Below are 12,301 nucleotides of genomic sequence, written 5' to 3' on the forward strand. Positions count from 1 at the left end.
GATTTTGTCTTTTCCCATAACTGAGTAATATTCCATTGTATATTTATACCACTCTATTTGGGGGAACTTAGGATGTTTCCACATCTTAGCTATTGTCAACAGTGGCTGCAGTCAAGATAGGTGTGCATATGTTCTTTTGGAGTCATGTTTTTGTATTCTTGGGGTAGAAGCCCAGGCGTGGAATGGCTGGGTCACATGGGAGCTCCAGTCTTATATTTTTGCAATGAGAAACCAAGCAAACAGTCCTACCAGCAGTGAATAAAATTTCCCGTTGTCCACATCCCTGCCAGCACTTCTTATTTCCAGACTTGGGCATATAAACCATTCTCTCTGGTGTGAGGTGATAGGTCCTTGTTATTTTGATCTGCATTTCCCTGATAACCAGTCATGAACATTTTTCATATACCTGTTGCCATCTTTGTGTTATTTATGAAAAAGTATCTGCTCATATCTCCCTGTGTTTTGATGGGATTGTTGTTGTTGTTGAGTTTAGAGGGTGCTTTATAGGTCTTGAATATCTGTCCTTTGTCTGATGTTTGATGTGCAAACATTTTTCTCCGAATCAGCGTAGTGCCTTTATTTTAGGTATCGTTTGTTTTCCAGTGCAGATGTTTCTTAATATAGTCCCATTTATTTCTGCTTCTTTTTACTTTGCCACTGGAGTTGTGTCCTTGAAGACTCCTCTGCAGTAAGATCTTGGGCAGTTCTGCCTATATTTTCCTCGATGCATTTTGTAAAAATAGGTGCTCTATTTAGGAATATAAGCCAATTTACATTGACCTTAGTGTATGGTGTGAGATAGGGGTCCTATTTCTTTTAATTTTTACTTTTCTTTTTTCTTTAATTTCTTTTCTTTTTTATTTCTTCCTTTTATTTTTTTCTTTCTTTTCTTTTTTTTTTTTTTGCATGTGGTTATTCAGTTTTCCCAGCATAATTGGGAAGCTTTTTGCTCCATTTCATGCCCCTGTCTTTGCCTCTTTGACATAAATTAGTTGTCTATATGCCTGAGGGTTTATGTTTGGACTCTCAATTCTATTCCATTGATAAACATAAAGAGTTAATTTATCCTATTGCCATGTGGTTTTGATTACTACAGTTTTGTATTAAACTATCCAAGAACAAAAAAGAAGGGCAATAATAAATACAAGTGAGGAAAATATTAGTTTGGTCTTAAATGATTCTTTCCCTTTGGAGGAGCTTGAAGAGCTATAAAGGTTGAAGGAATAATATACCTGATAAAGAAACTATAAATGCAGAACTTCCCAGTGGAGGGCAGTAGGAATGTTCTGATCTTTGTTTCTAGAGGTCTGGGAGGTTGACTGGATCTCTGGAGAGGGGGACTTGTGGTCTAGGCCTCAGCATTCGGCACTGACAGAAGAGGAAAAGCAAATATCATCAAGTCCTACACATTGGATTTTATTTAAGGAAATAAATGTCTCTCCATGCAGGCAGTGATGTGTTTAAAAGAGAGACATTTCCTTTGGCTCATTTCTATTTTAAGTGATTGCTTTGACAAGTCTTTGAAAAAAAATTATGTTCCATTCTGCTGAGTCAGTCACTTCCCATAAATGTCTGAGCATGTTACACTTTGTCACACTTGCACTAGCAAGAACACTGTAGTTTGCTGCATGGCGATCCACCCATCAGGAATGACTCAGAGGAATGACACTAGATTGTCAGGGTCCACAGCAAGGCAGTCACTTAACTGATTATTGGTCCTAGTCTCCTGGTGAAAAAAATGACTAATGTTTTGGGGTTTTTTAAATTAATTTATTTATTTTTAGTGAGTCACAGTGAGGGTACAGTTACAGATTCACATCTTTTCGTGCTTGTTTTTCCCTCATGCAATGTTTGAGAGCCCATCCCTCCACCAGTGTCCATGCTCCACCACCAATGAACCCAGTATCCCTCCCACCCCTCGATCCCATCCACCCAACCCCACCCCGCCTCTGTGGCAGGGCATTCCAATTTGTTCTCTCTCTCCTTTTTGGTGTTGTGGTTTGCAACAGGGGCATTGAGTGACCATCGTGTTCAGTCTCTAGTCTACTTTCAGCATGCATCTCCCTCCCCGCGCAGGATCTAGGAGACTTACATCCAAGAATAGTAGTATATAAAGCCAGGAGGTTGGCTCCATAGCTTGGAAGCGGGCCTCACATGTTGGTGAAAACTCATCCCAGACAGAGAAGGGAACACCAAGTAAAATGTGATTGGTGACTAATGTTTTGACTTTAACCATCGCCTGCTATTTGCACATGCAGACTGCTTGAACTTCATTTGCGACCTCAAAGAAATGCCCATTATTGCCGCTCTTAGCAGGAGGTGCCCCGGAATGCACCTCTGTCTGTTCCGGGTTACCCCCAGCTTCCTGTCCTGGGGCAGCCTTTTGGCTTTCCATTCCAGTTGAATAACATGTTGATTTTGTGTGCGATGTTATTAATGTACTGTTACAATCTCCAGAGATCGAAGTAAGTAAACAACAAATAAATTAAATTATAAAACCGTCCCTCCTCCTCAACACGCAGAGACATAGCCTTTTAATTGGCAATTTTCATTTGGAAGATAGTAAGCAGACTGGAAAATGTTAAACGTGCTCTGGCAGTTACAAAAGGGTGGGGGTGGGGGGTGGGAGGCATCTCGATCAATCAGTCCCCTGTATTTGGAATAAGGAGTTCATTCTCCTGTCTACTTACATTTCTGGCCTTACTCTACTTTATGCCCAAAGCCCATTTTAGTGGCCCTGCTGGGAAGAAAAGAATGTTGCTTTCTGCTATAATATTGATAGGCAGTAACTTTATAATCGAAATGTAATATTGATACTAAGATGGATGGATGGATAGAATGATGAATGGATTGATGGATGGATGGAAAGATGAATGGAAGGATAAGTGGGTAGACAGATTAGATAGACAGTGTATGAATAGGTGGATAGATTATATATCTAATCTCTCTATAAAAATAGATATAAAAAGAGATGTGGGTGGCCACGCCTGATGGTACTCAGGGGTTTATTCCAAGCTTTGTATTCAGAAGTAACTCCTGGCAGTGCTCAAGGGACCGTATATGGTGCCAGAGATCAAACCAGGATTTCCTCGGCATGAAAGCCTTACCTCCTCTGCCTATTTCTTCACAGTTCATAGATTAGATATGAGACAGACAGACAGACAGACAGAAACCAAGATGTCAGTAAAGTTGGTAGTTGGCAGAGAACCTTGACCTTAAAAGTAGACAGAAGGGAATGTTAGTGAGAATAGAATTGTGGTTGTGGTGAAAGCTGGCATTTATCCAGGCCTGTTTTATACCTGGAACAAGGCTGAGTCAGTCTTTTGTATTTCTTACTCAATTATTGTAAGACTCCTATTGTCCCTGTGCCTATGGGAAAATTCATAATAGAAAGAGATTATTTGTTAATGTGGGTTTAGCTAGCGATTGCTGGAATTGAGAGTAGGAAGATGCAAACAGCACTGCAGACTGTCTCTTTACTTTGTGCATCCGAAACCTCAAGAGGACCATAAATTCCCCTATTCAGTCACCTTGATCCTCTCTCTCAGACTCTGCCGCCCACACCCGCATGCCTGCACACTCCCTGGCCCATCCCTCCATAGCTGCCTGAGAAGGGAACAAACTGCTTTGAAAATTGTCTTTTCCTCATTCCCAGAATTGTTTAAGCTTCACCAGTTATTTCCAACCATTATTTTCCACCAGACTATGGGGCATGGTAGCTTTGAGATTTGAAACGATTTCAGATTACTCAGTGGCATGTTTGAAATCATTGTGACTGTGGTCTGTCCATGTCTGGTCACTGGAGTATCACACAAGCCAATTCTAGAACAGAAGCAGAAATATATAAAATGGATGCAAATGAACTCTTCTGATGTCCCACCTCTCTCGGCTCCACCAGAGTGGACGTGCCTGCTCCAAAGCCTGGGGAATAGATGAGTGACTCACAATCCTGTCTGTCTGTCTGTCTGTCTGTCTGTCTGTCTGTCTGTCTGAGTCTCTAACTGCACTAGCTAGAAAGATTCTAATTCCAATACTGAGACGTGTCTATCTATTGAACAGTTGTGCCATAGTCACGCTTACTGATGGCTTCTGTCTGGAGAACTATGTGTTAATATACCTGGGATACTTCATTACAGTTCTGTGAAGTGTAGGTATAATCATTGTCATGATTGACTCCATCTTAGAGATAAAGAAGTCAACAAGTGAAAGGTTAACTAACTTTCCCAGAAACCCTTAGTTAACCGATAACTGAACCAAGTTCGAATTTCCATAGTCTGGACCCAGAATCTGCTCCAATCTGCTACTACACCACCCGGTATGTGCAAATCAACCAAAGAAATTCACTTTATGGAATGTAAAAAACAGAAAGTTTTAACAGAGTACACAAACGTTATGTTCATGTGTGGTTAGAAAAATGAATGAAATGTTTCTCTGGGAGGAGCAAAGTAAGGATTTTAAGCATGCTAAGAAACCCATGTTAGGAAGACACAGTATAGAACAAGGAATCTTTCCTCAGCCCCAGTCAAAGATAACAATGCCTGACCATCTGGGGTGTTATTTCCTACCCAGTATGCAATGGGAAGTTTTGAATAAATGAATAAGTTACGGGTTCATTTGGTTCATTTGGTCACTGATTGACCTTAGGAATCCTGCAAGTCCAAGATAACCGTCCATTTTGCTTTGCAGGCCATTTGCTTCCCAGATGAAAGATTTCTCCACACGTAGGTTTCACCAGGCAGCCAGGAAACGCCGGCCTCGGCACACTAGTGCAGAGCCAATTGACATTTCAGAGACAGTCAGGCTCCTGTTTGAAAAAACATAACTGTTCTTCATCAAATGAGACTGTGAATGTGATCCATGTCTGGTTCAAATGTCCTGTCTGAGGTTTTCAGGGGCTGTCATTGGTTGAAAGAGGATCTGGGAAGCTCAGCCTGTGTAGAAGTTACAGTTCTCTAAGACTGAATGCCAACCCCTTTTATGCTGAAACTCCGGAAGAGGCGTTAGACATCAAACCACCTCCAGACAACTGAGTGTGATTGGAATTGTGCCATGATGAACCAGATCAGAGAAAAGAATTCCCACTTTCAAATCATGCCAGTGTAGCACATTTCAGATTCGCCATAATGACAGCTGCTCCTATATTCAGTCCTCCTGGCCCTTGTTTCACACACACAGAAAATAAGACCCCCCTCTTTAAGATCAGGGGTTCACAGGAAAGAGACTCGGCTGCATCTCAGCGAGGTGAGCAGAGGACAGGGACGCTCTAATTTATGAGCTGAACAAAGAGCCACGCGCTGAGTCTGACTTTGTCCCACTTATCTTCTAGCTGGGAAGGATGACATGTCGGATGTTTTGTCATTTTAAATACCAAGCCATTTCCATAAATCATGTTCATAACTCAAAACACATCCTATAGGTTCAGTACCCAAGGAGGTGTGTTTTAACGTGCCAGCCACGTTTGTTCGCTTCCGAACAGACTGCGTTTCTCATTTCATTTTCCTAAGATGCATTTAGCAGATTATTTTTACAGGCTGATCCATATTTTAGTTTTATTCATGCCTTCTTGCTTCCTCGTGCTATTGTGCTTATTTAACGCTGCCTCGTAAACACAGATGCATGCCATGTGCGTATCACACCCGCGTCTCTGCCTTCTTCCCCACAAAGCAAAGGGAGTCTCCTCTTTGAATCTTTGTTGATGTAACGCAGTGAGAAGAGAACACAGAGAATGCAATTAAGGCTTTTTAGCATTAAAAACATAATCTGCAACAGCTGCCTTGGATAAATTGTGTGTTGTGTGCAGACTATTGAAGGTTGAGTATCTTTACTGTGTGAACGCTGTACTCTTTTTCTCTCCTTCCCCGACTCCCCCCTGTCTAACAGCAGACACACCCAGGGAGCACTGAACGAGTCCGATGATCCTGAAACAGGCTGTCTCCCTGATAACAAGCCAACTTCTCGACACTTCTACCCCGTCGCCTTGCTGCTTGTCAGTTCCCACCTGCTAGTCGTGTGGCTCATTCTAAGTCTGGCATTACTCTTAGCCAAATACCAATAAGTTTCCTGTTGTATTTCTTTCTTTTCTACCAAATGACCATGGACTTTCAGTTATGGGGACAATGCTGTAATATTTCTACATTTTCAGATTCACAGAATTTACAAGGGGAAAAAAAAATGTTTGCGTTGTGTTGGGTTTTTTTTTCCTAAAATCTAAAACAAAAACAAAACAGACAAAAAGAAGTACTATGCAGTAAGTGAATTATTTTGCTCTATTGTTCATGGAAAAGTGTTTCCCATTATTAACTAGTTCAAGAAGAATTTTTCAATTACTGTCTTTGGAATAAGACAAAGAACAGAATCCTGAATGCTTGAAGTTCTGCACCTCCTGTTCCGCCGCCCATGAAATTTGCTAAGGAAATTGAGACTGAATTTGCACAACGCCCTGAGACCCTGGGACAAGTCCTAGACGTGGGGAGGTTCCAGAATTTTTTTTCCACTGTGCTAACATCACTGTCGCCGTTTGCGGATAGACACTTCTGTTTGGTTTCTTAACCTGTTTGCTGTGTTATTTCTTTGCTGCCGTTAACCCTACCTGTCAACTAACTTTATGGAGAGAATGGCCACTTTCTGTTTTGTAATTAATGAACTACTTTGTAACTATGGTTTGGGTTGAGTTGGCTTTCGGAATACTTTTCTATTCTTTTTAATGAGGTCTCGTTTGTGTCTTGATGCTCCATTTTCAACACCTGTGACTTTTGTACTGTTCTGCTCAAACTCTCTTCCTTTCTAAAGCTGAAACTTGGACCAGGCTATTCAGAAAGCCATTTTTTTCTCTCTGTTGCACAGCTAAAGTAATGAGGTTAAATAGAGATAAAACTTTCCTTTGAAAATCTATAGGGCCAGACTTAATAAATTAAATGCCTTATTCCTAGAACCTGCATCCTTAGGGCTACATATAGATTTTAATGTGTTTTAAAGAGACTCGGAAATTAACTTGGGGAAAAGTTATTATTTAAAAGGCAGATATATTTATGGAATTAAAGTGAAGTTGTACTGTGGAGCAAAATATATTTAAAGAGTTTGTTAAAGCTTAAGTGTCTGTGGAGAGCAAAGAGACTTTGGTCATCTCTTTTGGAGGGCAGTAATGGTATTGGGCCTGGCCTAGGATTTAATTTTGTAAGATGTATCATCATTTGTGGAAAAAAAATGTAGAGTTGATCTTTGTTATTTTTACTTGGACTGTTGCTGCAACTCTGCATTGAGCAAATAAAGCATATTTATTTATTCTGTTTCACGAAGTTGTCCTTTTTCCCCTTTTCCCAGAGAAGGATGCCGGATAGAGAATGTTCTGAAGAATATCCAATGCAGAAAGTATGCTTTCAACATGCTGCAGCTGATGGCTTTCCCCAAGTACTACCGACCTCCAGAGGGGACTTACGGAAAAGCTGACACCTAAGTCTCCATCATGTAAATAAACAGGGACACAAACACGCTGCAGTTGAATAATCTCCTAACCTCCACCTTTCCTTTTAAAAATTGTCATACACTTCTGAAACGAGGCTATTAGGGATGTTTTCCACTCCCCACATAGGAATCACTGAATTAGCAGGACACTCCTCTGAAAATAGCCCTTTTTTCAAACTCCCCAGATTGTGTTTTGAGTACTTTACTTCTCTGTATTCATCTTCAGCGGCTGAGAGCAACTCAGAGTGTGCATTTCATTCCAAGGGGCCTTTCTGTGACATTTTGGGAAAATAGCCCTACTATGACACAGGATGCATAGCATGGCATTCGTAGCTCCCCAGGGCAAGTGCAGGAGAGTGCCAAGGTCAGACAGGTAACCCCGACCTCTCTGGTGGCATTTTACATTTATGGCTCTAGGGAGCAGAAGTTTGGACTCTGACCATGAAAGCCACTTCCGATGTGTTTCTAAGGACTTGGAGCCTTCGGTCAAGACGGGGCAGGCAGAGGAACCAACCAGGCTGGTTGTGTGGTGTCTGTGTTTTTCAGAAACTTGGTATCTTCTCCAAACTTAGGCCCAGGGTTAGAGGGCCCAGCTCTGCAAGTTGCCCTGCAAACAGCTCAATAGTGCAGAAGGCAAGATGTGAGAAGAATGGAGCAGTCAGGAAGTTCAAGGTGAACAACTCATTCATCCCAAATGAAAGTCTACATCAGCCTGCACTTGATGTAGTCCAGCTCATGAAAGGCAGTTCCTACCTTTACGGCGTTCTCCCGAAAGTCACTGGGGGAGGGGCAAAACAGACCTAATTAATGTCAGTTTGTCTGTCTGACATAGAGAGATTTCAGTACAGGTGGGTGAACCTCTCAAAACGCGTACTGCCAGAGTTCAGGACAAACTTGAGTGATCATTCCAGTTGACCTGAATTTTATATTTGCCTTCACTCAGTCAAATAATACTTATGTCCTCCATATTCAAAACTGCTATGGAAATGACCTCATGTAGCATCATTCTAAATGAGTCCGTTGGGAAGGAATGCTGTATCCTCACCTGGCTGGATAATTTCAGAGTCACAATGATCCCAGTCTCTTTTAACCTTTCAGCCTTTGCCTCGCCTCGTCTTCAAATGGTCATGGTAGAGCTGGCTGAGAGGTTCAGCCTTGCAGGTGTGAGGTCCCAGGTTCAATCCCTGCCATGACAAAAAGCAAGCCAGAAAAGGAAAAGCCTAACTGCTGTATTCGGTTGGTGTGAAATGTGAGGACAGGGCCTGTTAGCTGAGTAGAAACTGGTGATTTATCACCAGAATTGAAGCTTAGACGAGAAAGGCTTGTGTAATTAAAGCAGTTTTGCTCCAAATATTAATAATTTTTAAGAAGTTCTCCTTTCCACGCTCTGAAAAGGCAAACCGTCTGGAAGTCTGTGTTCCAGGGTGGGCATCTCCCTCATAAATGCCAGGGGCATTTGCAGAATGAGCACCTTCAGGGATGGTTTGCTGGGACTTGCCACAGCTAATGTGGTAACTTCTTGGCAGGATGACTTTTGAGATAAGGGTTCTGGACAAAACTCAGGACTCGTGGGGATTTTCAAATTACTAAATCTCAGAGGTGTCTCTTTGGGACTGTTAGTACTAGCATCATCTATCATTATAATTAATGGCCGGTGGACATTATACTTGAGACGGACGCCAAACCATCCACAAGCCTTTGCTTGCAAAGATGCTATGTGTGGAAGGATCTATTTGCAGATAGCCTCATCGTGGTATTCTCTTTTGTACCACCTTATCCATTTCAATATAATCTGCGAGTTGCTTAGTTTCATTGGAAATGGCAGGGTTTGTGACTATTTTCATTGTAACCGGATGTAAGATAAAGAGGTTGGTACAACTGAGATGTCCTTGAATAACCATGAAGCCTAATTCAGTGTGTTGAACAGTATTCTGAACTCCAAGAGACCAAAAGAACTGATTCTCCAGTAAACACTCTCCCAAAACCTAAGTTTTTAAAATGAAACCTTTTGACTCAAATATGGAAAAAGCATTCATTCACTAGAAAGCCAACAGGGTTTTATTTATTATTTTTTCCTAAAAAAGTACTTAAATAAATACTTACATATTGAAAGTTCCAAAGAATAGCACTGTAATATGATTGCATGCAGACATGCACATTAGTATTTATTAGCGTATCAAAAACATCTCCTGTAGCAAACCTATTTTTGTGCATTCTTTTTTTTATGGGCCACATCCTGCCATTCTTGGGGGCCCGGAGCCACCCTTGGTGATACTCAGCCCAGTAGTGCTAATGGGCTTACCAAGATCACCTCAGCAGTATATAAAAACTAGGAAGAAAAGTCAGTTTAACTGGCACATCACTGAAAACATGCTTAGTGACCCATTTTTAAGTTTATGATTGTTTGCGTTTGCTACATGCTGGAAAGAAATATAGCAGTGTCCAGATCCTAATAAATATAACTCAGTTGGAACCTGTTTGATTAAACAAATTAATTTGTTTGATTAAACAAATTAAGGCAGTCAGCTAACTCATCACAGATGTTTTAGGCAGTTGATTTCCGAGCAGGCAATCTATCACTTGCTTAGTTTAATAGACAGACCACCTTTTGTAATCTTTTAGGGAACAAACGAACTTTTATCACAGGTTTAGGAAACTGCTAAGAAAAATTTCTCTCAGCGGATCCTGAGGGAAACAAACTTATTGAAATAAGATATCAGTAGCTGGGGGTGGGGGGTGGGGGTGTTACAAATTATGGCCTGCTGAAAGGAAGGACCTCCAGAAAAATCTGGAGTTGACTGACAAATTTATCATGAATTTGCATTCATGTAGCCCAGCTGCAGTGGGAAAAGCTGTGTGCTTTTATTTTTATGTCTCACTGTCTCATGAAGCCTCAATATCTATTGTATGTTTTGTTTCTTTGTCAGTTTTAAGCTAGAACGTTCTATCCAAACAGATGTTACTACGTCAGAAACTGTCTTTAAAAGTAGGAAAATAAAATTAATGTTTTCAATAAAATATTGAAGATAAAATTAATGTTTTCAATTAAAGACTGAGGAGTCAAGGTATGGAAACTTGGATTTTGACTTTGAGTCTAGTATGATTCTGCACTCTTCAAATTTTATATCTAAGCAAGTAAAAGAACGTCTAAAGGTAAATTTAGACTAACATAAGTCTACATCTAACTTTTTTATGTAGAAGACCCAAAGTGTGTCTGGTCACTAGTAACATAGAGGAAGTTGGAAAGATTGTTTGACAGCAAAACAAAATAGGGCACACAACCCTGAGCTTTGAATTCTAATATATTCCATGAATACATGATTTTTACATTTAAAGAGAAAGATCAGACTCATGGTTTCGTGCCTCAGAATATGAAAGTTGAAGGACAGTCCAGAAGATACTCTCTCCTAAACTGTGTCTTCCTTATATTTTAGTACATAAAGTTCTTGAAAATTTTCTACTTGCACATTCACTGTAGGAGTAAATTTATAATCTGAAATTTGTCTAAACTCCCCCAAGGCCACAAAAGAGCACAATCCAACAATGCATCTATGATATAATTAATATTGAACCAAATGTTGGCAGGATTACCATGTCATCTATATAATTCTTGTGGTGCTTTGTAATATCCCTATCAATATTTTAAAATATTCCACATTAAGGAACTCTTTCAAACTCTGTATTTCTCTAGCTGTACAGGCACTTCTGCTTCACTGCCCCTATGTACACATTTATTTCTCATATCAATATTTTATTATTTTATTTAACCTTACATTGAATTTTCAAATCCTGTGGTACTTACGTAAAACATTGGCACTTGTTTTTTTTTTATGTGAAGTATATGTCCTGAACCAATAATTTGTATTTCTAGAAAAACAAGACACAAGTAGGTTAGATAATTTGATATTGGAATTTAAAGAAATATCATTTTGTTTTACTGTTCTGTGTAAACCATATCCATTGTACACTGTGTGTATATTTTTGTTTAAATAAATGTGATTTTTATTTTTTGTGTTTCTGCCTTTTTCTCCCTATTGCATTTTTTTCATTTTCATCAATATGGTAATGTCTGAAATTAACTAAAATATCAGAAACGTAGCCTGATCAATATCACAACAATTAGACTGTTTTATGCTAACCCACAAGGATGATGCCAAAGCTGCATTGATATAAATTAATCTTAAATTCACTAGCAAAAAGTACCTTCTAAATTATTCTCCGAGAGCATGATCAACCACACTTAAAAAAATAAAAGAGGTTCAAGAACCAAATGTCACTATTTCAACACTAGGCAAATCATTGATCTTTGTAGTCCACATTATATTAGTGTCATTTGTGAATAGTAATTAACTTTTCCTTATAGGCTATTTGCATCTAACCATTTATAATTCATTATCACAGATGCTGGTGGAAGTCAAATCTCAAAGAGTTTTAATTAGATGTCATTGCAAAAAAAAAAATTAACTAAATTAACTACATGAGGCTCCTGCTTTCCAAAAAAGAAAGAATAATGTGTTAAGATCTGGAAAATTTCAAGAATATATCTGGCCCTACAACAGGAAGCCTTTCTGTTCTGTAATGTCATTGCCATCACCATCACCATCATCATCCTTATCCCCATCATCATCAACACATATTTGTACTCACACATCTTTCTGCAGCTGATCGGGTACAATGCTGTAGGAAACCCCATGGTGAAATGGTGCATAGCAAATTATTACAAGAAGCTTCCTGCCATGAAACCAGTGGCTAGCCTAGGGAAGTATCAGCACTCTCTGAAGCATCCGTGCAAAGTTTCTTGAGTATTGTAAGGAGCAACACTCCCACCTAGAGTTTAACA

The 12,301-nt window shown here is 39.8% G+C and overlaps 1 protein-coding gene across 7 annotated transcripts in view; it reads left to right on the plus strand.

Annotated features, from left to right (window-relative positions):
• INPP4B (inositol polyphosphate-4-phosphatase type II B) overlaps positions 1–10,193 on the plus strand; it is a 709,083-nt gene extending 698,890 nt beyond the window's left edge. For 4 of the 7 annotated variants that reach the window (XM_055144514.1, XM_055144518.1, XM_055144515.1 and 1 more), the window contains one exon: positions 5,881–7,291. In XM_055144514.1, the coding sequence (XP_055000489.1) occupies positions 5,881–6,055 (175 nt within the window). In that variant the 3' untranslated portion in view covers positions 6,056–7,291. Of the gene's footprint in view, positions 1–5,880; positions 7,292–7,320 lie in introns of those variants that run through there. The other 3 variants (XM_055144517.1, XM_055144520.1, XM_055144516.1) reach the window with 3 other exon arrangements.
• Positions 10,194–12,301: the final 2,108 nt, after the last annotated feature.

The sequence above is a fragment of the Sorex araneus genome, chromosome 7 (genome assembly GCF_027595985.1).
Source record: "Sorex araneus isolate mSorAra2 chromosome 7, mSorAra2.pri, whole genome shotgun sequence".
Lineage (NCBI taxonomy): Eukaryota > Metazoa > Chordata > Mammalia > Eulipotyphla > Soricidae > Sorex > Sorex araneus.